This window comes from Anser anser, assembly GCF_964211835.1.
Source record: "Anser anser genome assembly, chromosome: Z".
Lineage (NCBI taxonomy): Eukaryota > Metazoa > Chordata > Aves > Anseriformes > Anatidae > Anser > Anser anser.
In genome coordinates, this window is record NC_139723.1 from 23,586,334 (window position 1) to 23,612,287 (window position 25,954).

The following is a 25,954-nucleotide window of genomic DNA, read 5'->3' on the forward strand; positions in this document are numbered from 1 at the left end:
GACTATGCAGTCAGGCTAAAGACATCCCAGTGGGGATTATGTACGACATATCCTACAGCATAGATTATATTTCTCAGTCGATACAGAGGGTCTTCATGATGCTTTTAAATATTTAAGTACTCAGGAGCATTATCCCTGTTCCTTCAAAAGAGTGATGAAATTAAAAAAAAAAAAAAAAACCTGTTTGAAATTTAGCCATGCATGTTCATTGCATGTGTTTCTAGCTTTTCATTTCTTTTCATTTTGCAATATTTTTGTTTATTAGCACATGTTCACATTCAGCTTTTGTTTTACCTGAATAATATATTCTGTAGTCTTTCTATGAAGTATAACTCTTTCAGTGTTTTTCAGATTCATCACTATTACCTACAAATGGTAAGAACACATTTTTCTTTATAGCTTCTCACATTGGTACCAGTATTTATGAGTAACATATTAACCTTTAATGTGACCTGTCACCACTTACTGATGATGTACCTGTTTGTGTCAGTAGCTTATATACTACTACAAATACCTCTGACAGGAACTGTCAATTATGTTCCAAATGTAGTCAGTCTGAGTTCTTTTTTTTTTTTTTTTTTGTTTAATTGCATTCAGATCTAAACAACTTAAATATGTTTCATGGATAGCAAAGATTTCAACCATTTCAAATGATTTCTGTCAGGAGTGTGCCCGTCTGGCAATTTGCTTTGTATTTGTTCTTGAGTCTGCAAAGATGGATGAGAATCGCTAGTCTGGGTAGTTGTATAACTGTGGAGAAATAACTGATTCATGTAGTGTCGCATCTGCTTGCTTCCCAGGAGGCCATGCAATCTTGATTTGTTCCTGTGGTGCTATCAGGAGGAATTGCACTCTTGTAGAAAATGAAGTGTTGTTGTTCTCTGAAAACTTGACACAAGGCAGCATTTTGATACGATATGCACCTTTCACACTGGAATTCCAGTGAAATTCAAAAAACTGAAGGAATGGGGTTTACATATGTTTAATTTTCTTTTCATACTCTCCTTGCACATGATTGAAATGGAGTAGGTAAACTTGATACTTTATTGAGTAGAACATGTACATATAAATGCTCATGCATGTTTTTGTGCTTACTGTTGGTTTCTGTTGCCTTATTTCGGTGTTGGTAAGATTAATGTATTTGTTGTCACAAGCAGCTATATTTACATAAGTAAAACCAACTGGGATGGTTTGATGATATGTTGATATGATTTCATACCTCTGTTCTGTCAGCTGGAAATAGCTCTGTTTTGTTCAGAAAGTTCCTGCACAAAGATCTTACATTTAAAAACTGTAGCTCAAAGTATGCTGATGTATATTTTTTAACTAGCCAGTCTCTGGACTGCTGTGATCTGGAATCCTTTAATCTCTGATTTTTTCCTTCTAAAGACACTATAACTGTGAATACACCTTCCTTGCTATAGCTATTCTTGTTGAAAACATTTAGGAAATATTTGATAGCGGTATGGTTGACTTGCAGAGGAGAAAAGTACAGCTTTATTTTTGTGAATAGTCTGTGGTAGGATTCCTTCATGACCACTTGCTTCTAGAAGCCCATGTTGCTGTTTCCTCTTCAAAGCAGTTGTGCAAGTGCCACAGATTTGCATGTTCTTATTAACTTAGAGAGAAGGGCAAATTTACAGCGTTACCTTCATTGCTTCCTTCAGCATCTCATTGTTCTGGCCACTGACTAAGCAGGCATAATCCTATTTTATGTTGAGCAGAGCTGTCAGTGCAAGATGAATGTGTCCAGAGCACTGGTGCAGATTGCTCCACCTGCCAAATCTGCACTCATTTCTAATCTTAAAGGGTGCTGGTTTTGGAGCATCTCCATCAAGAATAAAACAGAAAGCTAATGCAACAAGGTTCTTAATGCATTGTCTTGTAACTTCTCTGGAGTATGCTCTTCCTCAGCTAATCCTGTTTGGTTTGTATGTATGTGTACCTCATTTGGAGGTATTAGAGACTTTATTGAGTTTGGGACTGGATTGTTTTGATCATGCGGCTCTGTGTGACAGGATGTACGTACAACTGTACGGTGCAATTAAGGTGACTAAAACAGATTTAGTTCTGACTGTGGATCATCTGTGCCAAGTGTAGTTACCATCTCTGCAGGACACACAATTCAAAAGTTTGTGAAGAACAAAGGCATACTGTAAGATTCATAGCAAAGCCATGTAGTAGTTGTATTGACATAAGCTTCTCACCATGATCACTAGCAGATGAGAACCTGATGTGTTTGTTTTAGGGAAGTACCATGTTCTCTGAAAACAGATATTACTGCAGTACCTCTTTGTCAGACTCAGTGGATGTTTGCATTGCTAATTTTTCCTTCTTAAGAGTGTTGAGCTGCAAGTTATGACAGACAGAACCATTGCTTTCGGAAAGCTATTCCTTTTAGTTTTTACTGAGTGATAATACTTCAGAAGTCACAATTTTTTTCAGGGGTAGGTGGCTTTTCCTTTGCCACCTAGAAGATCTGTGCCGTAATCAGGCAAAAATCCTTTGCTATGTGACTAGCAGAAGATGTTTTTGTGTAACTAAAAGTCTTTTCTTATAAAGACTGATACAATCAGATTATCACAGGTAACAGGAGTCTGCTTGTTAGTCTTATAAATAAGTTTTTATTTGGCATAACTCAATGTAGAGTGTTGAGGGAGTAAAAATGACGGTACTGAAAAGCCCATAGCACTCTCCCTCACCCCCCTAAAGCTGTAAACCTTTGTATATGTACTGTAATTTTGTTAAGCTACATTATTGGCACATTTAAACTGAGCTGGTGAACGCAGGTTTTTAGATTGACTCCTTAAGTACAGGAAAGGTTGTCTGGTTGCCAAAGGAAGCAAAAATGCTTTTGTAGGGGAGAGGGAAAACAGGACTTCACAGAGATTTGTGACTGCTGTCAAGAGACTTTTTTATTCAGTCAAGGTATACTCTTAACAGCTATCCTAAGTATGAAACATTTTTTCTGTTGTCTAATTTGTAGCAATCAGCAGTAAATTAAGCATGAATTTTATTGCAATTTCACAGGTATTTCTTTGGGTAAATGTTCTTTTAAATAAAAGTGTCAAGGAAGTTGAAGACAGAACTGCACTTTGAAAGGTAATTCCAGAGCCAGTTTGTAGGTTACTTTTGTTTTGTGTCACAGTTAATGAGACCGTACTGTTAGGCTTCTCATTTCTTTTCTAAAGTTTTTACAGTTCGACAGCTCAGTAAGATGTCCTTTCCTGGTGCCCATTTTTGTTCTTTACCTTCTCTCCAAATTTTCTATTTTTAAATTCAGCCTGCTTGTTCCTCAGTTTGGGAAACTTCACTCCTTCAGCTTCCCCATCCCTTCTCTTAGATGCAGGGAAATTTGGACCCCAGAGCATCAGGTATCCCATGCTCTCATGGAACATTTTTTTGAATGGGAGAGAATAATGCATTTCTAGTCCATTTGCATGAGACTAGTGTTGATAAGAAAACACATGTGTTTCAGGGAATTTATTCAGTGCTATGTCCACACTGTAGGTTAAACCAGAATGCACAGAGTGATTTTTCCCAGGTTATTTTGTTAGGGAATCTGTTCCGTATTCAGCATCTAGTGCATACTATCACAGTAAATCACAGGAGCTGGGTCTCTTCCCTTCCTCCCCTTATCCCCACTTGTTTTCAGTCCTACATGCAACTGTTACTACAATTTCTTTTTATGCCAATAAAAGCTGTTAGCATAAAAATGTAGGCTAATGATTCATTCAGCTGAAACCCTCCTAGGTAGGAAAGGTTGAAGCTTAAGAAGAATTCAGTGGTGTGGACAATGGAGCCAGCATTTCATAAAATATTTGTGCCTAAGATAATCGTGCCTTTTGTGTCTTTTCTTCCAAGCTGGACATATTTCCATTCAACCAGGCTTAAAATAAGATCTGAGAATACCATTGAAGTGAAAACTGATTATGGGAATTCAGGATTCAGGAGGCTTGGCTTGTCAGAAAGCAGTCACAAAAACAGTTTTGTTTGATGGACATTTTTTATGTTTTAACATTATGTTGGAAGCTGTTTGTCGTTGATTTCAAGCCAGCATTGTAATGGCGTTAGTTTGTTGACATCGGCATCGTGTGTAATAGGATAACGCAATGTGTTCATACAATCCTGGCTTCTGTGTCCCTCTACTAATGCTCAGTTACTCATTTTTCTCTTTAAAGTTAAAAATGGAGATTATGGATTAGATCTTCCTGGAATCATCTATGCTATGTAGTTATTGGATCATAACAGACATAGCTGAGCAAAAGGCAGATTATAAATTTTCTTGAAAATTTCTTTTGCTTGCATATTAGCACCATTTTTTCTCCATATTAGATGATAAAGTTATAGTCCCTTTCTAAGGACTCTACGCTGAGGTTCCTTTTTTGTTTTGTTTGAATCCTGTTACTACCTCCATCTGCAGATGATCACAGCCCAATGTGATGGGTTTCAGCACAGGGCACGTTTATTCAGGCAGCCTTTTAATAAATCCTTTTGAAATAGGCTTTTAATTGGATCTTTTATGTGACAGTGGAACAATATCCTGTACAACCACGTAAAGAAGGTAAAGCACACAGAATGATGGTTTTTAACCCAGTTGTAATTGTGTAATTGGAACTGGTACGTGGCAATCAGATACTACAGGAAAAGGAGCTCTTAACCAGTCTGTCTAAATAGATGGTTTGAAGGCCTAGGGACTGTGTTTCAAAACTTCAAATTTAGCTTAGTTGCAAGGACTTTGTACCCTGCACTTCCCCAACTTCTGTACTACAGAGAAACTGTTTATGCATTTCATTTTGTTCACTGTCGTTCATAGAGCTCTGGGTATGATGCACATGCTCAGGTCTTTTCATTTTTCCCATTTTTTTTCCCAATTGTCTGCAATGAAGAGCAATTCACGTTGTATACTGGGCTAGCACCAGTGGTGCAGTGGTAAGCTGAGCCTGAGACCTAGGGTTAGTCATCTGAACAACTTTACGTCCTGCATTCCAGTGTGCCAGAAAGATTACCATGTAGCTCTAGTCACGGGAACTTCTGTCTTATCAGATTTTCTACTTGTTTTCTGTTGGCTTGTTGCAGTTGTAGTTGGCTGAGCTTCTATGAACCCTCATTTATTAAACAGTTGAGAAGACTTTTCCTTCTCCCCTTTTATACATATGCTAGACCCTTATGTTTTGATTACATGATATATAGGTATTTTGAAAATGAAGTGAAAATCTTTCCACAGTTTGAAAGTTTGCACAATTGAAAATGGGCTCTAAGTGCTTTTCCAGTTCAATGCTAGTTCAGATCAAATGGAGTAATAACCATTGTAATGTCAACCGTGCAAGACAAGGCAGGGTATCCACAGAATTCTATCAGTGTCATGATTAAATTCATCAGGATGTTTCTGCTCTCTGGAATCATTTCTCTGTCACTGGTCAGGTTTGGGATACTGACCTGAGACAGTGCAAGCTAGTGGCACCATTCAAATTCCCTGATTTTCTTTGTTGTGTTTTTGTAATGAGTGTACAGTTGTCAGCATAGCTGTTCTGGGGAACTATTTTGGTGCCACTGCAGAGAAAATGGGAAGTGAGTACTTCTTCACGTAAGTTCTCTAGCACTTACTCTTTCTACATTTTGTGAAGATAGTTTTCAGTATGATTGCTTCATTTTGGGCTACAAAACCATATTGTCACTTCTCAGCTGGGAGACAGATTATGATAATACCTGTTTTGTACTACACTGGTGAACTCCACTTTTCATCATGGGAGAAAGTAATCAAAATAAACTATTTGAATTTCAGGGAGGGTGGTGTCTGTTATATGAAGAGTTGATAATGAAATGAGAACCCTGCTGATGTGCCCAAGCGAGGTTTGTACCCTTAAGCTAAATAGCCATCTCTAATTTTCTACACAGAATTTCCTATTGCTTTACCTACTTGAATTCATAATTTTAGTGAATTGACTGGAGAAAAAGATGTTGAATCTTTCTACCTTATGCATATTTAAAGAGATAGTAAGTGCCTATTATTGGTTAAATCTAATTTTTTGCCTGAGTGTTGATTGTCTGGTATGTATTATAGAAAAGAATGAAAAAAGTTTTTGTTTCTGATAACCCCCCACAAGGATGCCAGGTGTTTCTTTATAATGATAAAATGTCTTGCGCTAGATTTCTAAATCATAATGGCAGAACAAACAAGACTTTTCTAAGGTGGAGTTGTGTATTTGCTGTGGTTTCATTGGTTTAAAGACCATTGTCTGGGTGAGTAAACACTAGAAATATTTAGCAAGACATTTCTGAAATTAATGAAGTAAGGGACTATCTAGGTGTGGCATAAAAGTAAAGAAGATTTTAGCTTTGTAACCATGTTCATAAAAGGTATTTTCATGAACATGAAGAAGTGTAACTGGCTTCAGGAAAGTGTAAACAGGTCTTGGGTTGTAGAACCAAACAGCCTATAAAAAAAAGTCAAAGATAACGTAAATGCTAAAGCAAGATTGTGCCCTGTCCCTCCCAGTGTAAAATTAAACTGTCAGGTACAAAGGGTGAAGCAGCAATGAGGCAGCAGTAAGGCAGTCATGAAGATTATGTTGAGAAACATAAATGTAGAAGCATGTATAGGAAAAAAAGTCACTGGAGAAATTCAAAAGTTAAAAGGCAAAGCAGTTAGAAGAGCAGAAAACTGCGTTTTGTAGACTAGACAGGCAGTTAGAATAGAGAGCTTGGATTTTATGTTTAGCTGTCTGGAGAGAGGAAAAAATAGACCTTTTAGGAAAAACAAAGAAGATTCATATTTAGTAGATCCTGAATGGTAGGGAGTTGAGAAATGATCTGAAGACTAAATTCTTGATCTTCATGAGCAGTCATTAAACTGTGTAGCCAAGGAAGACAGCCAGTAAAATAAACTTCAGATAAGAGCTATAGGAATTCAACTGCAACTGTCTTATATTTGCTGGTGGTAAAATGTATCTGGTTGAAAACTAGGGGTTTTAATTCACCAGAAATTTATATGCATCATTTCAGCTCCAATGATTGTTGAAGTAATTTTTGCTACAATTTCTGCCAGACTGAAAGCTCCCAAGACTTTGCAAGCATTCAGTGAAGTTAATGCTTGTTATTTAAGTGCTCATGAGCACAAAAAAAGTCCCGTAGGCCTTCAAGTTGGCATCTGTCAGATGCTTGCCTTGCATGTTCAGAATTCATCTGATTGAGAATGTTTCAAATGAAAAATTTCAGTCTTGATGAACCCAAACTTTGTAGTACTTAGACATCTCTATATACGTACATTTATATAGAGGTGTGTGTATACACACACACGCATATATATAACTGCATGGGTATGTATATGTATAGTTGTTTATATTATAATATATATAAACATCACACATTGCACATGCATATATATATGTATATATACATGTAGTCATAAAATCTCCAGCAGTTAATCCGTTAAGCAATCTGAAGAGATACTAACCATACATACAGAAATGAGATGTTTGACTAGGTGGGGAATGAAGACTCAAAGTACAGCTCTGATGTAAACCAGGGATCTCTCAGTCTTTTTGTGTCACTATGAGCACTTACATGATCACAGATCCAGTCCAGGAAGTTGTTTGTTTAATATGCCAGTGGTAGTAGAAGTCAGTGGAAAGAATTGTTACTATGAGAAAAGGTAATTGCAGACTGACCACACGTGGATGTCTTGGAAGAGTTCATGAGTAAAAGAGGTGGCCAGCTAATGAGTTGGAGTACTGAATGTTTACAGATGAGAACGTGGCTGGAGAGTGGGGACTGGAACTGGAAGTAAGAGTGTTTGAAGGAAAAGATACAAATCTCAGAGAGTTTAGGAATAAGAGGAGAATGTACATTAGGAATTCTCACTATCAGATGTAGGAAAAAATAGGAGAGGCTTAGAAGCGGGGTCCTGGTAAGCCTTTATAATGTAATTGAGATTTTTTTGAAAGAGATATAGTTGACAGCTTATATACATGAGGGACTGCAAGTTTTGTTAAAGTGGAAGAGGAAATATCTTAAAGGTAGGATTAAGCCATATGCATATTACTTAGAATGGTCTTAGAACAATAAGTATGCAGAACTAACAAGCTATTTCAAGGGAATTTAAATCAGAATGGCTACCAAGCTTATAGACACTAGAAATGAATTGAGTGAAATTACCCTGTACTTATCACAGAATGACAGAATGGTAAAGGTTGGCAGGAGAATCTGGAGGTCGCTGGGTCCAACTCCCTGCTCAGGGAGGGACACCCAGAGCAGGCTGCCCAGGACTACGTCCTCAGAAGATGTCTGAGGAGGGAGACTCCACAACCTCTCTGGGCAGACTGTGCCAGTTGTGCTCAGGCACAAGTAAAGAAGTGCTTTGTGCTATAGAGATGGAGCCTCTTGTGTTTCAGTCTGTGCTCGTTGCCTCTTGTCCTGGCACGTGGACAGGAGGAATGCATGACTGAACTGAGGGAATGCTGGATGATGAAAGGAAGCTCATCAGAAATAAGATGATGTGAATTGTACTTTACAGAATGGCCTCATTTTAAGCAAGGAGCAGATGAATAGTGATGATAATTAGGTGGCTGCAAGATAAAAGCAGTGTAGAAATTGCTGCCATCTTTCCCTGTTGTCCTCTCAGACAAGTCTCAAACATGAATAACAGGCACACATTGATTCCCTGGTCCTTTTACTGTCCTGACCTGATGTTTAAGGCTCAGTGGGGTCAGATGGAATCAAAATGAATGTGATGGCTTTGGATAAAATGACAGCAAATGAGAGCGGCTGGTTGACAAGTTGGTGAGAATCTGCGTGGCGTGAAATACTGGAGAATAGAAAAAGGGATCAAATGTAAACTCCCATGGAGACTTGCCAGGTCAAGGACATGGCTTTTTAAGTGGATTAAGTATTTGGAGAAGGGTGAAGGGGTGAGAGCAGCTGATTGAAGTGCTATTTGGAAATTACATTATTCTAGATGTTTTAGACTAATTGAGATGGTGTGATTGAAGGAAAGAAGATAAGTTTGCTTGTGTTTTTCAGAGAGAGTGCTTCATTCCTGGGTGTAAGGTTACTTGCAATTGTTTCAGATGAATTGGATTTTTTAGATGCATACACTTCACTGACAGTAATGGGAACAGTTTGCATCAAGAAGAACCTACACCCCTTTCAGCCTCTCACTTTTAAATCATAGTGCATTAATGCTATTGAACAAAGGATTGTCTGGAAACATTATCCAAATATTATTCTGAATTTCCACTTTGTCCATTGAAATTCAGACCTTGGTATTGCACCTGTGTGTTTCAAGCCAAAGTGAGAACAAGAACATGTACTCAAGTTGTGTGCAGTTGATTTACAATATATGAAGGTGTAATTTTTTGTGTAAGGATTATATGGAGTACTGCTCTAATTGTAGAGAAGATGTTGAAACAAATGAGCTAAATGCGTAGTGAATTTCAGTTAGTATCATTTTGATTGCAGAGCTAATTAAATGAAACAAACTAAGCTGATCACAATTCTGGGACATATGGTATCAAACCTTCTAGTTATGCATGTGGTGTGCAGAATTAAATTGTTTATCAGAGAATGGTACACTGTGCTGAAAAATGTGATACATGCATATTTAATAGATAGCTGCTTTTACGCTGTTGCTTTCTGACTGCAAGTGTCAAGGATGGAAAATTCATGTGTGGCAATTGTCACACCTGCTCCAATTAATTAAGTTAAGAAACTGAGAGAGATTGTGTGGGAAAGACCTTGTAAAATAACTGCAGTGCTAAGTTTTTCCATATTCTGTGGGATTTTCAAAAGTAAAGGTGAGAAGGGCAGGACTTATCTTGCTCCATAGAATCCTATTACAGATCGTGTAAATCTTATTAAATGATTATTCAGATACAACAGTAGGCTCCTGAGTAAATCTCTGATACTTATAAATGATTGTTTTAACAAAGGTTTAAAACAGTAACAAATGGAATAGAGTGACCATAGGACTGTTAGATCAACAATCAGCAAACTTGCCACACTAATGGCTGTAACTGTATAATTCTGAAATTATCTTGGGAAGAATCTGTCAGTGCAAATGCACTTACCTACAAGCAGCGTGCATCATGAATGCTTTAGAGGTACAGAAAGCAGTAATTGATCCGAATGCGCTGAGACTGAGTGGAAGGCCAGACCAGTATCTCTTTCTTGACAGAACACTTTTGGTGGAGGCTTTTTCAGTCATCCTCAGTGACAGTTGAGTTTACCCAGCTTATTGTTACCTCCTTCTTGTTTGTGTCATGGTAGCACACACTGAAACATCTGGTACATCATGTGTTCTTGGGCTAAGAAACGTGCATCTACATATTAGGAGATTCTTCTTCCTGTGCTCCCTGCATGTGCATCCATGCATGCACAAGCACACCCTAGCAAGTGTAGATGCTAAAAACGAAGGCAGATTGTGGGCAACAGGGGAACATTGTTATCCTAGGTGAGGAACAGAGACGGGGGAGAGAGAATGAACAGTCAAATGCAGAGGGACTGAATCCCTAGGCACCTCTATCATGCTGGATCACCAGGTGCTCTGTTCACTTTCTGGTAGCATAAAATTTGCATTCTTGAGATTTTCCTTTGTTTTCTTTGAACCCTGCCTGTGGCACAAGTCAATGGGAAAAATACATTTGTTTCAATATTGTTAGTGCCCTGCTGTTGCATTAGGTCACTTGCATGTATTTGAAAACAGTGAAACTGTCTGAAGAAAAGTCAGATCTATCTGGGAAATTAATTTTGTGATGTAATGGTTTCATTGAGTTAGTAAATGGACTGACAGAAATGCTAGATAATGTGAAATTTCAGGGGAACAAGTTCTAAATCTTCGGTGTTCAGAAGATGTTCTAGATGTTGTTGAGTATTTAAAAGTTGTGGTATAATTAGTTTAGAAGAATTACTGCATTTGATCTTAGCTAACCCTCCACAATAAAGGAAAGCCTGAACAGTTTGTAGAAGACTTCAAAAGACATTGAAACAGGCAGTGGAGGTACATATGGGTTAGTAAAAGGTAATGATTGATGCTTTTTAACTCAGCAGTGTGTAATCCTGTACCACTCAGTGCAAGCATGCACTGATTGCAGTGGGAGTCCTCTGGAATTAAAGCAAAATCATTTTTTCATCAGTTTGGTTTAACTGTTTCATTAGTTTGCACAAGTTAATTTTAATTTTTCATTTAAAAATGAGTATTGTTCTGAAAGTATCTGCATGTATCTCCTGTGTTCTGGTGTACATCTGAAACTGTAAATTCTGCTGTCACTTCTCAGTCAACGTCTCTATCTCCTTCCGTCGTGTTACTATATGGATTTGGAAAGAGGCAGAAAAAAGTCCCGTGCAGCGTACAGGTGCGGTATGATGTGGTGCTAGCTCAGATCCTCACCCTTACGGTTGGGATGCTTCTGTAGTGCCATGTGCTCTCGTCTGTTGGATCACTGCTCTGCCAGGAATGGACAGCAATGGTGAGTGGAGAAAGTAAATCGGGACTTTTAATTTCTAAGTGCCTGTTTTTAGTCAGCAAGGAAATATTTTGCATATAGGGAGGTAATGTGGGAAATGCAGTATATTGGAGCCCTAATAAATGTGATCTTACTTTAGTGAAGGAAAACTGTAGAATTTTATTTTTGGATAATCCTGGGGCCATCCCTTTGTTGGTGAACCTTTGATACAGGTGCCAAAATTGGACAAAGATAAGATCAGAAGAGATTCTAAGCATTTGAGAGAAAATATAGAAGTTGTTAGGATACTGATACAAAGTACAAAAAAGTTTGTTACCTTCCCATTTGGGAAGCCATAACTTGGAAAAAATAAAATGTTTTAAAATGTACTGTCAGCTGCAGAAGGTTTTGAACTCAAGTGTTTTTTACTCTTGTATGTGAAATGAGGTAGGACACCTGTTTCTCGATATAAAACACTGTTAATCACATTTTAATGCGCAGGAAATCAGTGCACAAAACTACTCTGGATACACTGTTTCATACTGCAGTCTGGAGGACCCTGCATCTTCCTGGCAGCCTACCCACTGGAGGTGGAATGTGCTGTTTGCCCGATGTCGCACTGTGCTGTGCGTCTCTTGTGGCTGAGACAGCAGCAATCTGCCAGCAGAGAGCAGTGCAGCCCGTTGTCACTGCTTGAGTGAAGATAAATGGAAACATATGTCAGGAACAAAGCACATAAATAAGGGATACAGAGAAGCACTAAATGCACAGTTAGAACTGAACATAAAGGTGAGGCAGGAAAGATGCTCTCAAGGAGTAAAATAGTGAAGAATGAAGGCAACACTTGGTGAACATAAAAAAAAAAAAAGGAAGGTAAATGTAAAAACAGATTACTAGAAAGCAAACTGGAGAATAAGAAAAATACAGAAAAGAGAAGGAAAGACCTTGAAAACAGACACAGAGATTAAAAGTAAAAATGTAAAGAGAATGAGACATTCCCCTTTACCTTCTGAGCCAAAGTTGCAGTTCCTGATCCTGGGCACTGGGGAAGGATAGGGATACAGAAAATGCTAGTCCATTTTAGTATCACGGATCAATATGTATGTGTTTATCTTGGCCGTACTTCTTAATGCACTTTCTGTATTGTCATTTGGATGAATTATCTGTATGTATGCATGCTGGTATTCATCTGTGATTAATAGAGGATAAAATAAAACTAAAGTCCCAGGCTGACTTTCAAAATCTTACTTTTGGAGAGCATCATTTTACAAGTAAATGTTTTTGCAAAGGTGCAAAGGTTGTACCACAGCTTTTATAGAATTTGTTCCTGTTTCTCATAAATTTTTTTGAACTCTTCTCAGGAATTGACACTGTTATAATACATTGTATTAAGCTGATATGTAAATTTCAGCTGCGGAGTGTGGCATTCCCCAGTTCTAACTCAGAAATGCATCATAATCCAGCATCACAAATTGTGTGGGACTGCCAGTAGATTTTAGGGGACGGAAGGAAGGGGAACCGGAGGTCTTCTGTTCTTGCAATGAGTAGAGCATGTCTTCAAATCCAATTTCTTAAGGATTTTTCTAGGTTATTTGTTGCATGTTGAAAGCAAGTATTTTTTTCCCACCTTCTTCCCATAGTATCTCCCCAAAGTCTTTGTGAAATGTCAGTGTGTTCTGTAAAACCTGCAGCTTTCTAATGGTGCTTTTGGTTTTACTGTGACCTTTTGAGATCATTACAACCCCCATCCCCAGAATCCCCTGGCTTTCCTTACTTAATTGCACATGGGAATGGGGAAATAGGATTCCAACTTGATTGTTATCCAGGTGGCGTTTCCTGTTACTTGCCTAGCTTTATAGTTTTTGGTACAGTAATTAGTATACAGAAAGCTGGAAAGATGCCTGTAATTCCAAAATGAACTCTCTATAGCTCTCTCCCTCCCACTTGCACTCTCCTTTTAGTACCGCCCCTTCCATGCACCCTTTAGCCAGCAGCAAGACAGCTGTGTTTGATCATAAACCACTTAAACTACAGGCTCACTGGAAGGGGAAACTTTAGCGTGAAGTGCAGGATTGGTTTGTCTTGGGGAGGGGAGCTTTCTTTTCTTTTCCCTTCTCTCTCCCTGAACATTGAAGACCGTAGCAGCGCTCTCCTTTTATTTTCTCTGTGAACTTGCATGAAGCTTACCAAATCATTACATTAAGCGGCTTTGTGAGATGCTCTTAAACAGAGTTGTGGAAAAGAGCAGCAGAAAACGGACAGCGGAGGTGAAGCACGACTTGCAGATGGACTGAGACAGCCCTGGGATCTGGGCAAGCAGTTCCTTCCCTGCGTTCTCTGAGCACTCCACAGTATCAAAAAATCGCTAACAGCAATGGATTATATGTGAAGTGAAAACCAGTTTGGCTCTTTTAGATTATCTTACGTCATTAATTTTAACTATGAATGTGGAGTAAAAATGGCTGTCTAGAGCAAAATATGCAATACGGGGAAAAATTGCAGAAGAAAGTATTGAATCAGTTAAACAAAGCTTCGAAGCATTAAAATCTGCAGAAATCATCAAGCCCTGAGAAGTCTCATCATGAATTCTGGAGTTGCTTTGAAATATGGAAATGACTCTCCTGCAGAGCTGAGTGAGGTAAGCAGTTTCAGTGCCCTTCTTTATGCTTTAAAAAGAAACGCTCCCCGTTTGGGTTTTCACTCTGCAAGCAATGCAATTAAAAATTAATAGAATGTGTATCTTGCTATAACTTGCTGTGCCAGTGAGGAAATGACCTGAACTTTCTTGCTGCTTTAGACTGGTGAAAAGCAAATGATTGTAATCGTGTAGAGATGCTTTTTCCTGTTTCCCTGCAGCAGAAATTCCCTTACCTCCCAAGAGCTGTGTTTATACCCAAGGTTCATCTTTGCAGTAGGTGAAATATGGAGATCTCAGCTGAGATTAACCAGATGGTGACTAATTTAGGAGGGAGGTGGGGTGAGCAGAAGATTACAAATATTTATTGGTGTGACAACAACATTGGCAAAGTTGTATTTGATTGTATTTTTCCAAGGTGATGTTGTTCCTTTAGGTTAGGTGAATGTTATTTTCCTTGCCTAAAAGATATCAAGCCATGGGAAACTTTCTGCTTTTCCCTTGCAAACCCTACTACGCTGTTATTTCTTAAAGTTGTGGGTATGTCTGTTTTTTGTACAACATGTTTGTGTATGTTTTTAATAAATTAGAAATTAAAGCCATATCAGATGTTATGCAAATACTTAATAAATATTTCAGAAGTGGTGTATTTCTGGCAGTTGCTGAAATGTTTTGGATGCATCATCTTTATGTGTTTACTTGTCCTGAGAACTGCTAATTTGAGTTATGTTCTGAAATCCCAAGCATTTTATTGAGGTCATTTTATAGAAAATTGAATCTGCATTCCCGGTTTAACTGATATGCTCCTCTTTCTTCTTTGCCTATTTCTTTGATACACCTTACATTGTAACATGTTATTTATTTTATATTTTATTAGAAATAATAGGACGTGTTTAGCAGAATGAGAGAGTTCACGATTTGAGGAGTTAATTGTACAGAGATAGGAGACAATGAGGTATAGCATGGAAAGTTAATCAGAATCAGTAGGTTTGTGAGAGGGGCAGCAGTGTAGGGGAAAGCAAAGTAAATATGAGAGACCTAAGCCAGTGCAGTATCTCGCCATGCAAGATGAGTGGTAGGTTTGTGGCTGGGGAGTTCTACTAAAAGAAATTCTGTATATATTCCTCCTTTAACTACAAAATAGTTCAATTAAATTAACTCTTATGTTACTTTTTCAAATGATTGTTTAGAAATTGTGTACCGGCAACACAGCATAGATTGAGTTCATAACCTCAGTATAAAAGCCTGGGTTATTTTTGTAAAGAGTCTGTCATGGGGTTCCTGGCTACACTTTTCTTGTTGGTCTGTTGTTCACTGCTTTCTATTCCTTCAACGTTTGATTTTCAAGGCTCCAGGGTCACACACAATGTGGAGTGTCACAAAAATCTGATACTTGCTTAGCTATTTGGAGCAGGCAGTGACACTTCTACCTTGAAACATTACCTGTTCAAGTTTACTTTACCCATCACAAAATAAGACTTTTGTTGTAAGTATGTTCTGCATCCAATGTTTTAACATGAGAAATATCAAAAGAAGTCTGTGTCCATGCACCATGGAACGTTTTGTTTGTTTGTTTATTCCAATGAGCTTACTTTAATACTTGATTTACATCTGTAGTCTGGTGCCACAGATGAGTTAGAAGTAGGCCCCTTTCTGACTGCAAACATACCAGTGAAGATGTTACGCTCCTGAGTTTCCCCAGCTGCTAATCATCGTTTCTTTGCTGCTGGTTATCATCTCTGTGATTTGAGCTGCTTGTGTAAGCATGCTTTAGTCTGTTTCACTCAAAGGGCCAGGTCAGCCTCAGTATTGGTCTTCAAATAAAAAAGCACGTTCTGAATGAAACATGGAGGGCTTACAGAAATAAGCCCTACATGGGAGAATACGCATAAGTACTCAGAGATGCAGTTAGTTACTTGCTTACCTTTAATTATTCAGCCAACTGTTTTCTCCATGTAATTTGCATGCTTCCATTATGCCTTTTCCTACTGTTGATTTGAACTGCTATATTTGTTGTTATTGAAGACAGGAAGCCTTTGGAAAAGTCTTTCTGTGTTTCTCACATCTTTGTCATGCGTTTCCCTTTTCCTTCCTTTCTGATTATACCTTCTGTATGCCATATTTATTTTTGATCAATCGAAGACAGAGGCACTGTGTTCAATGGGAGAAGTTGAAACTGTCTACAAGAGGAAATTAGTGCAGTCCTACTCTGTTTTCACTTGAAACTCTGACTCTACTGTCAGCTCATATTTTCCTGTTGCAGTGGTTGTTACCACTGTGTATGTCTACATGGCAAAAGAATGACAGACCAAGAAAGTCTACAATGCACAGTGGATTTTATTGTAGGTGCGTGCTTTTGTCTCTTTGTTTTAGTATGTGAAGTTCTAGGCATGAAACTACTTTTATTAAAATAAATAGGAAAACTACAAAGCCCTGGAGGTATAGTAAATGTGTTCTTGAATGGATGCATTAGACAAAATAGAAAATGAAATTATTGCAACTCATTCCATTTGTATTGAAACTTTCTTTGCTTGAGATTTAGATCTCTCTTTGGGAAATGGGCAAAATATAAGCTACATAATTTTTTCAAGACACAGCTGTAATTGTAGAAATTTTTGTGTGGTTGATGTTTGCTCTTCCTATACTCTTGTCCAGGTAAACAGAAATCTTGATAGTCTTTATTTGCTTCTCCCTGTTCCATTCCAAAGGTCATGCAGAAATTAAATAAAAATAGAAAATAATCAGATTTCTATCACAGGTCAGTCTGACTTGTACAAAACTCATACTTTGTGGTTTCTAGCTTTAGAGTTCAAACTGTTGCTTATTGATCCGTATATCAGTATGTTACCTTATTTTCTCTGCTTTTCTTCCCCTTCAATCTTATTTTCGTTCTGTTCAAAGAAAGATTGGCCAATGTGCTGTTTGCATGGGAGATTCAGTGTGTTGTAACTAAATACAGTGGTAGAAAAAACATTGTTCTTGCGTTGCAAGGCTTTCTGTGGTGGTGCTAGTGTTTGTTTTTGTTTGTTTGTTTTCAGTAAGTGATACAGTTTCAGTAAGTGATACATTAAGAGAGGCAAATTTAAAAAAAAAAAAATCTGAATTTTGCAGATGACTCTTTCTGTACTCCATGGGAATGCAGTACAGGCTTTGATACCTTTTAAGTAAATAGTGATATCCAACTATGTGGGCTTTCACCTGCCAATCAATATTATGCCTTTAACATTATTTGTGGAGTTTGCTTTTTAAGGCTTCATTAAGTATGGATGTGATGTGTATACAATACATAACACACAAATTAGGCATGTGCTCTTTGGATTCCTTCTTTTTTTTTTTAGTCATGCAGTACTGTAAACCTTAAGAGTACACTATGTGATTATACTTAAAGCCAGCATCATGAGTGTCTCTGAAAACATGTACAAGTCAGTAGTTCAGTGCACAGAAAATGCAATTATACTGTTTCTGTGTTGTTTTTTTTTTAAATGTAGTTAAAATGAAACTGTATCAGAATTCATATGCTTTGTATATATTCACTTGGTAATTTTGCAGAAAGAGGTGTTTGTACGGAAGAAGCTGGATGGTCTAACCTGTACTTTCTTCTTCCAAATTCAAAAGATTCAAATTCAAAGACTCTACCTCAGGAAGTCCGTGAACTTCAGTTTGCTAAAGCTGAAGTAGCCTTCCAGGGAGGTGCTACTACATGCTAGGCTTGTTCTTGTACCCTTCCCTAGCTATCCACTGATACGGGTGTGCTGAGGTAGGGAGATCTGTGGTCTGACCTAGTACAGCTGTCACGCTAAATAAGGTCAGCAGTCATGCACATGCCTAATCTGAGACAGTTCAAATGAGTAATGTAGGAACATTAAGGGAATAAATTGCTGAGCTTTGTGATGTCCTTCTCAGTTGTATACTTAAGGGCTAAATTATATCCTTGGATCAAGAGCCAAATTACATCCTTGGATACAATTTTCACTAGAGGGAGGCTAGTGAACTTGGTGCTGCTAAGACAACGTCAAAGAGATTTTGTTGTGGGCTAAGTGTTGGTGTTATAGTATTGCAATATATTCAGCAGTTTAGATGCAAATGTTTTGTTTAATGTTACCGTTTATGTTCTTTTTATCATTCAGTATATAAGCTGATGGTATGTAATTTCTAAAAAAAGGATATATTTTCTGCACAGCAAAATTAAAAGGTACTGTGCTGATTTAGGTGCATACTTTATACCTTCTGCTTCTTTCTTTGTGCTTGGGAGTTAGGTTTTTGCAAGCCAAAATGTTCACTTCCTAGCCTTAGACAGAGAGCAAGTGAGTCTGAGAGGAGTTGCGGGATGAGGTGCAGGACACTGGGCTGAGCCCCTCTGGGAAGGGGAAAGTTCAGCAGCAGCAGTCCCCACCCTGAGGTACTTTCCCATGTGTTTCTCTGCTCTTCTAGAACAAGCATCAGCTTGTGCTCATACCGTACATGCATGTGAGGAAATAGCACTGATGGAATAGGGAACAGGTTTTGTATGCATTGAAGGCTGGGATTAAATCTCAAACACTTGTTCTGTCTTCTGGGTTTGGCAGTCCTATTAAGACAGTCAGTGAGCAAATGTCACGCCGCATCTGCTTCCTGAATGGTCTTTGGCTGTGCAACAGGCCTGCAAGTGCACTCTCAGTACTTCTTGTGAACAGATGAGCACCATCTCCCATTGGAAGCCTGTTTCTGCTGCTGGACGTGGCTTTGGCCTTCAGTGTGAAAGGTGTATGGAACCTGTAATAAAAAAGCATGTACAGCATCTGCCCACCAGAGAGGGTGTATGTTTTTCGCCAAGCAGATGATGATGTTCTGGGAGTTGTGGTATTGTCACAATCCTTTGAAATATTGCGGTCTTGCAACAGAGCTGAGTGAAATGTGATTATCCAATACTAAACATGGCATCTTTTTAAATTACTTGATTTCAGTAGATAAACTGAAAAGGTGAACAGTGTTTGTGAACTGCTGAGCAACGGCTGACACTACACATAAGTCTTGGAAGAATGAACAAAGCAACCCAGTATGCTTAAATCAAAGTGTCATAAGGAGAAACTTTCTTAAATGGATTCCAGTGGAGATCTGGATAAAACTCTACTGGTAGCAATATCTGTAGTCTTAGAAGGGTGTTCTTGGTTTCATTGCTACAGAGGTGGTGAGGGACAGTTTGCTGTACCTTTTTAAAAGTCTTTTTTAGGTGAACTCTGCCCATTGCTTGTCCTTTTTCTTGATTTGAATGGCATATGTGACAACTTCAGAAATATGACATTTTAACATATTGTTGTCTTGAGGGGTGTTGAGATAGTGAATGTGAAATATAATTAAAGAATTTAAAGAGTTGCTGTGCATTTCAGTTACACTGATGTAGCTATCTAATTTACAGAAGAGACTTTAATGGGAAACTTTATTGATTGTGTTCCAGGATAGTAACTATAGAGTCTGAATGCAGATTCTAGATTGCATTCACTGCTCTTCTGTTCCACAAATCTATGGATTATTCATCTCTTTGAAAAATCTAATTTATTTTTATAGCTTATTTTGAAACTTTAAAAACTTATTTTTGAAACTTTTGAAACTATATTGTATAGGTGGAACCATTCTTTGAAAGGGGAAAGCCAGCTTTTCCTGCATCATTTGGACATACATCCACAGTTTATTAACAGACAAGTTTGCTCTTATGTTATCAGTGAACTGTGCTGCTGATTTTAGAAACATGGGTTGAAACATGAGATTGAATCCATAGTCTAGCTGCGGGGGTTCTATTTCTGGCATGATCAACGTATGTAATTTACGGTGTGACTGATGCCTGGTATTTCCGGTGTAAAAAATACAGTGACTTCAAAGAATGTTTACTTTCTGGATTTGTATGAGCTGCTTATCAGGCACAGAGTGTGTTCCAAGCTTGGATGTTATTAAATTGAAGCACTATAAAAAGATTACTCAAAATGCCCAGACACTGTCAGCACAGATAATGCTCTTCTGCAGCCTTCTAATGAAAAAAAGACAGATTATGTAACTTATCTGCCTGATATTTTAATATTCCTTGATCCTAGAAAAACGTATTTGAAAAATGCCTTACAGGCTGAGAAATTAATAAAGACAAATGTGTGCTGTGAAAGTAACGTTACCAATGTATTGGGTCCTCTAAATGTTTATAGAGACTTCCTGTTTTTATTCTTACATTAAAAAGCCAAAATTCACTCCCAGGAGATTTTTGGAGATAAAGGTCAACTCGACCTTCCTTTTCTATTCTTACAATCTGTGTTGGAGAATAAAAACGTGTTTTTGCCTATGTACAGTCTTGGACGTACCAAGACTTGACCACGTGTGGGAACAGTTGTGAGACTCCTTCTTGTTTTGCAAGGGTTTTTGGGTTTGTCTTACTCTGCCATCTATGGATCTGCAGTCTGTAAAGGAACACATAAATGAAACTTTCTGCAGGAAGAATCCATAGATTGCAGAATCACTGTTTCCAAAGGCAAAAGTGACTATGCTGTATGTATGTGTGGAGAGAGAGCACAGGGAAAGGCTTTGTAGTGAAACTGGGCAGCTGTGGTAGGATATAATGAGATATTTTGTACTGGAGCCCTTAGTAGCTTGATACAAGATTGAAAAGGAAATGTGTTGTTGCCACTCCTTTTTTCTTTTTTTCTTTTTTTTTCCCTCATGTTTAGGTTTTATAGTCTTTTTGACTTGCATAGTGTTTAAAGTTGCAGATTTTACTTCTGCTTCTAGAACGCATGGAAAAGCCTCCTTAAATTATTCTGTTGCATGTAGTAGTAATATATCAGCCAATGTACTCTGCAGGGAAATGTGGTGATCTCTGAATTCAAAGATTTTTTGTGATGAAACAAGGTGTGGGGAGTGTGATCTGGTGCTGGTAATAAGAATTTTTTGATGCTGTTGGTAGTCTGCATTAGTGCTGTGTCAGAATTTGCTATATAAATGAACCTTCTGTGTGAATGATATATATTTTCAGAAGATCTAGATTTCTGCCATCTATAATGAACAGAGATATTCATTAAAACTCTGGAAATTGGGTTCTGTATTCTAACTAAGTCGATGTAATCATACATGTAAATTTATAACTTAAATGAAACTATTAATTAACATCTTTTCAGTCCCACCAAATTTAAAAAGATAATGCATAAATAATAATGATTAGGGTCACTTAAAGATCCCAAGATACTTGTAATAAAAAGTGAGTCGTTAACAAAGAGTTGTGACAGAATTCAAAATCTGACATTACAGTTGAGTTTTGAGAGCTTGGAAGCAATCAGGGTAACAGGTAAAGGTTTCCACGGTGTCATTAAGTCATCGACAGAGTAATTCTCCCTTTCATGTTCTGAAGTTTTGCTTGGAGTGCTCTGTGCTGTTGACTGCTGCTTTGACATGCACATTGAAAAGCTAATTCTCTCAATGCAAGCTGATATTACACAAAATGTTTAAAAACAGTATTTATGTAAATATTTAGACTTAGGAGGTGAACCTGAAATTGAAGCTTGTGGTATTTAAATTTGTATTTACTTTTAAACATGACTTAACTATGTTCAAATGTTTCTTTCTCTAGTATCCAGATGTCTCTGTCTTAACTATTTCTAAATGCAGATAAAAATGTGATCAATGAAGAATTTCTGGCTTTACTTAATATCTTAAGAACTTTTTAGTTTGTGTTATTTCTGATTTCTGCTTTTGTTGCTCTGTTATTCTCAGCTAAATGCAAAGGTATTGACAAGAATAGTGAGTTTTATTAGTGGCTACTACTGTAACAACACAATTCTTGTTATTAAAGTATAGAACATTGAAAAAGTAAGGCAGGAAGAGACTGCCCCTTTTAAAATACTAAGTTTGTATGTTAAATATTTATAGTAATTAGAGAAATTCTAAAATTTTGGTCAGCCTTGCCTTTATAATATAGCTCTTTTTAAAATTGGAATTGTAATGCAATGAAAGAGTTAATATCTTTAGGTGGGACTGATAATGCCATGGTTAAGGCTGCTTCCTAATGTAAACTCCTGTTACATTCTAGCTTTGCAAAAAGTTGACTGTTCAAATTGAAGTCCATCCCTAAGTTGAATTTATTGGGAAAATTATTAAACAATGTTACATTTGTTTCCACAAATAAAGCCAGTGAAGCAGGTAAAACTTTCTCCTGTTAGAAATACAAGAACTTCTGCTGATTCTGCTGTCACCAGGGTTTGAAACAGAACTTGAAATTTGCTAGGGCGTTACCATTTACATATCTTTTCCTTTAACTGACCTTGTGAAGGTAATCAGGGAGGGGGAAGGGCAAGAATGTTTGCAAGTGACTAGTTTAAGACTTGTCTAGATCATTGCAGTTAAAGTTTCTGCAGTGAAGATCTAACTAAATTTGCTTAATTTCAGAGGTTGGTGGAAATCTTCCACTGTTGTATCGCTGAGCTTTGGGTTATGCTGGAGTCACTGTGACATGGTGTGAAGATGTCAGCTCCTTTCTGGCCTCAGACAATTCCCAACTTTACCCATCCAGTCAAGTCTTACCACTTGCTGAGGATCTTGTTTTCTGATTAAAAGTTAAGGACAAGAGCTGGGCTTGGAAATCAGGAAAAGGCACAAAGGAGGGGTAGGCTCTCACTGGCAGGTGCAAAGGAGGCTGGAAACAGAAACTAGGACTTGAAGTAATGAGTTGACATAGAAGGATGGGGCAGTGGAGGTCACCAGGAATACTGCTTCGACAGCAAGCTGGATATGTTGCAAGACGTCTTTGCTGGAAGGTGAGAATGGGGACCTGTGAAGCGGGGGGGAGAAGTCAGCTGCGAAGGGTATGGATGAGACCTGGATACGGGCTCTGTAACAAATAGTTGGAGACAGAGTAATCTGGAAAAGAAGCCCATAAAGGAGAGACTAGAGCTGAATATGTGTGGGGACAGGATACATATTCAAGTTTCCCATCTGTGCAGCAGAAAAACATTATGCGGTTGTAGTATCCATTTTAATACATTAGTGTAAAGTCTTTGAATTATGTTTACATTAGCATTTCAAGTCAGGCACTTTCAAGTTCCAGCTGCTGGATTTTGAACCATTATAGTGCTTCTTTTTTAAAATACTTGTTGGTTGTGTTATTATTGATTGCAGGCTAAACTTTGTAGATTACAATCACTAGCCATTGTAGAATTTTGGAAATGTTTCAGTGGATGCTTGCTGGATTTTTTTTACCAGGATTTTTTACCAGGATTTCACTAGGATATGGTACATCACAAAGTAGAAATTTCCATCAGGCTTATGGAAAATGGCCATCTGATGATAACTGAAGTGAGATAGTGTTCTTAAGATAGGCCATTTACATGCTAAAAAATGTGAGGATGTTTCAGTGTTCACTACAGACACAACAGTACCTCAGTACTGTTGCAACTTTTTGAAATATGTCCAGAAGACTAAATTATATGGTTGCAATGTTGACAATCGGAATTCCACAATAGAACGATGATATATGATTGTGATGACATAGAAATATAAGATCATTACTGTGCACTATGGTAAGGCCAAAATTATTTCATTGACAGCTCAGTGCCCTTCTGAACCATGTTTCCAAAGGTGTGGATGAAGCTGATGTTCCCACAAAACTGAGCATGGGTGACGGTCTTAGTAAGTCTATCTTTTGCAACCTGCAAGTCCCAGTGTATCATTTGTTTGCAAAGGCCTTAAATTAACTGATATTTGCTTGCAATAGGCTATGATGACTCTACCCTGAACTGCTTATACTTGAGATCTGTTTTGTAGCCAGTGTCCAGGTACCCATTTATGAACAGTGTGCTGAGGACTGTCCTTTGCTGCTGCTAAATCTGCATGAGATAATTTCATCTTTCTGCTCCTTCTTCTCTTTCCCTTTTTGCTTGTATAATATATTAAAGTGTATGTTTTGCTGGTTATGGATGTTGCTGTTGTTTGATTTGCAGACTTACTTGGTTCTTTTTATTTAAATTTAAGATGGTCTACCTGTTTATCAGCTGGTTCTTTCTCTTTATGTATGGCAGTCTGATTCCTATAGGAACAAATGATTCTCCTGTGATGCTTGGTATACCAGAAGCCAGTGCTCAGACAGGTATAACTAACACAGTAGAAGGATTGGCCTGTGCTAAGTAAATATACTGTTCTTTTTAGTAAGATCAGTAAATCAGTTTTGTGGAAAAATATATCTCTGCTATAGCATGATACGTCACTTAAATGCTGTGAATGGTACCAGTATGACAGCAATATCACGGTGACTGCTGTATGTAAAGGACGAAATTTGTTATGATACTTCCTTTCTTTTGAAAGGAATGACTTTTCTTATGTCTTATGAGAAGCTGGTATTAAGAACAGATAGAATCTCTTCATTTCATCTTCTCTGCTGAGAGATGCCTTCCCTGTGGTGCAAAGATTTCTTTTTTAAAAAAAAAAAAAGTGTGTTGACTCATAACAGTTAAACACTGTCTGGCATAGAGATCTGTATGGATTTAGTTACTCTGATATATCTCTGCAAAACAAGAACTTTTTTCATGCTTTTAAAAATGTACAGATTCTCTCATGTCCTGCAGGGCTGAATACTTCTGTATACCCATAATTATCTTTCTTTGTGAAAGTCAACGCAGTTGAATTTCAATACCTACCCCTTCTGCAATATGCTAATTTAATGGATGAGGTTTTCTTCTTTCCTGTGAACATTTCTTTAACTTCCTGTATTTCCATGTTATGTGTATTATGCTGAATCTCTTTTTATGTGTCATTTAAACATTTTAGAACCTAATAATTGATTCCAATTAGGTATAGGTAGCTGCCATATCTCATTTGGAATGTTATATAATAATATTCTGCAGTAATAAGATTTCAGTTTCCATCACAGAGTGACGGAGTAGTTGAGGTCGGAAGTAAACTTTGGAGATTGTCTGGTCCAGGAATGCTGTTTAAGCAGGGCCACAAAGTGTAGGTTGCCCATGATCAGATAGCTTTTGATTAACTCCAAAGGTAAATACTCCACAACCACCATGAGCAACCTATGCCAGTGCTTAGTAACACTCACAGGGAAAAAGTGTCTTGTGATGTTCAGAGGGAACGTGCTGCATCTCAGTTGTGCCCATTGCCTCTTGTCCTGTCACTGGGCACCACTGAAAAGAGGCTGGCCCCATCCTCTTTGCCTTCTCCCTTCAGGTGTTTATATACACTGATGAGATTCCCCCTGAACTTCCTCTTCTCCTGGCTGAACAGTCCCAGATATCTCAGCTGTTCCTCACAGAAGGAACAAGTTTCTTCATCATCTTCATGGCCCTTCATTGGATTCTCTCCAGCAGCTCCATGTCTGTCTTGTACTGGGGAGCCAGGAACTGGACCCAGTACTCCCGGCATGGCCTCACCAGTGCCAAGAAAAGGGGAAAGAAAGATCACCAGGCTGGTGACACTCCTCCTAATGCGGCCCAGGATGTTGTTAGTCCTAGTTGCAAGGGCAGATTTCTGTCTGACGTTCGATTTGGTGCCCACCAGGACCCCCAGCACCTTTTCTGCAGAGCTGCTTTCCAGCTGGGTGGCCCCAGCACATCCTGGTGCCTGGGGCTGTTCCTCCCCAGGTGCAGGACTTTGCCCTTCCCCTTGCTGATCTGCATGAGGCTCTTATTGACCCAGCCTGTTGAGGTCCCTCTGAATGGCAGCACAACATCCTGGTATATCCACCACTACCCCCACTTCTGTTTCATCTGTAAGCTTGCTGAAGGCACACTGCCCCGTCATCCAGCTCATTAATGAAGATGTGAAACAGGATCAAATCCAGTACTGACGCATGGTATACCACTAATTATTAGCCTCCAACTAGACTTTGTGCCTCTGATCACCACGCTCTGGGCCCAGCTGTTCAGCC

The 25,954-nt window shown here is 38.2% G+C and overlaps 1 protein-coding gene across 5 annotated transcripts in view; it reads left to right on the forward strand.

Moving 5' to 3' along the window:
• MCC (MCC regulator of WNT signaling pathway) overlaps positions 1 to 25,954 on the forward strand; it is a 205,937-nt gene that overhangs the window by 29,882 nt on the left and 150,101 nt on the right. The window contains exon 1 of one of the 5 annotated variants that reach the window (XM_083818754.1): positions 12,935 to 14,079. The exons of the other annotated variants lie outside the window; for them this stretch is intronic. Coding sequence (XP_083674880.1) covers positions 14,023 to 14,079 — 57 coding nt within the window. The 5' untranslated portion in view covers positions 12,935 to 14,022. Of the gene's footprint in view, positions 1 to 12,934; positions 14,080 to 25,954 lie in introns of those variants that run through there. 5 annotated transcript variants of the gene reach the window in all.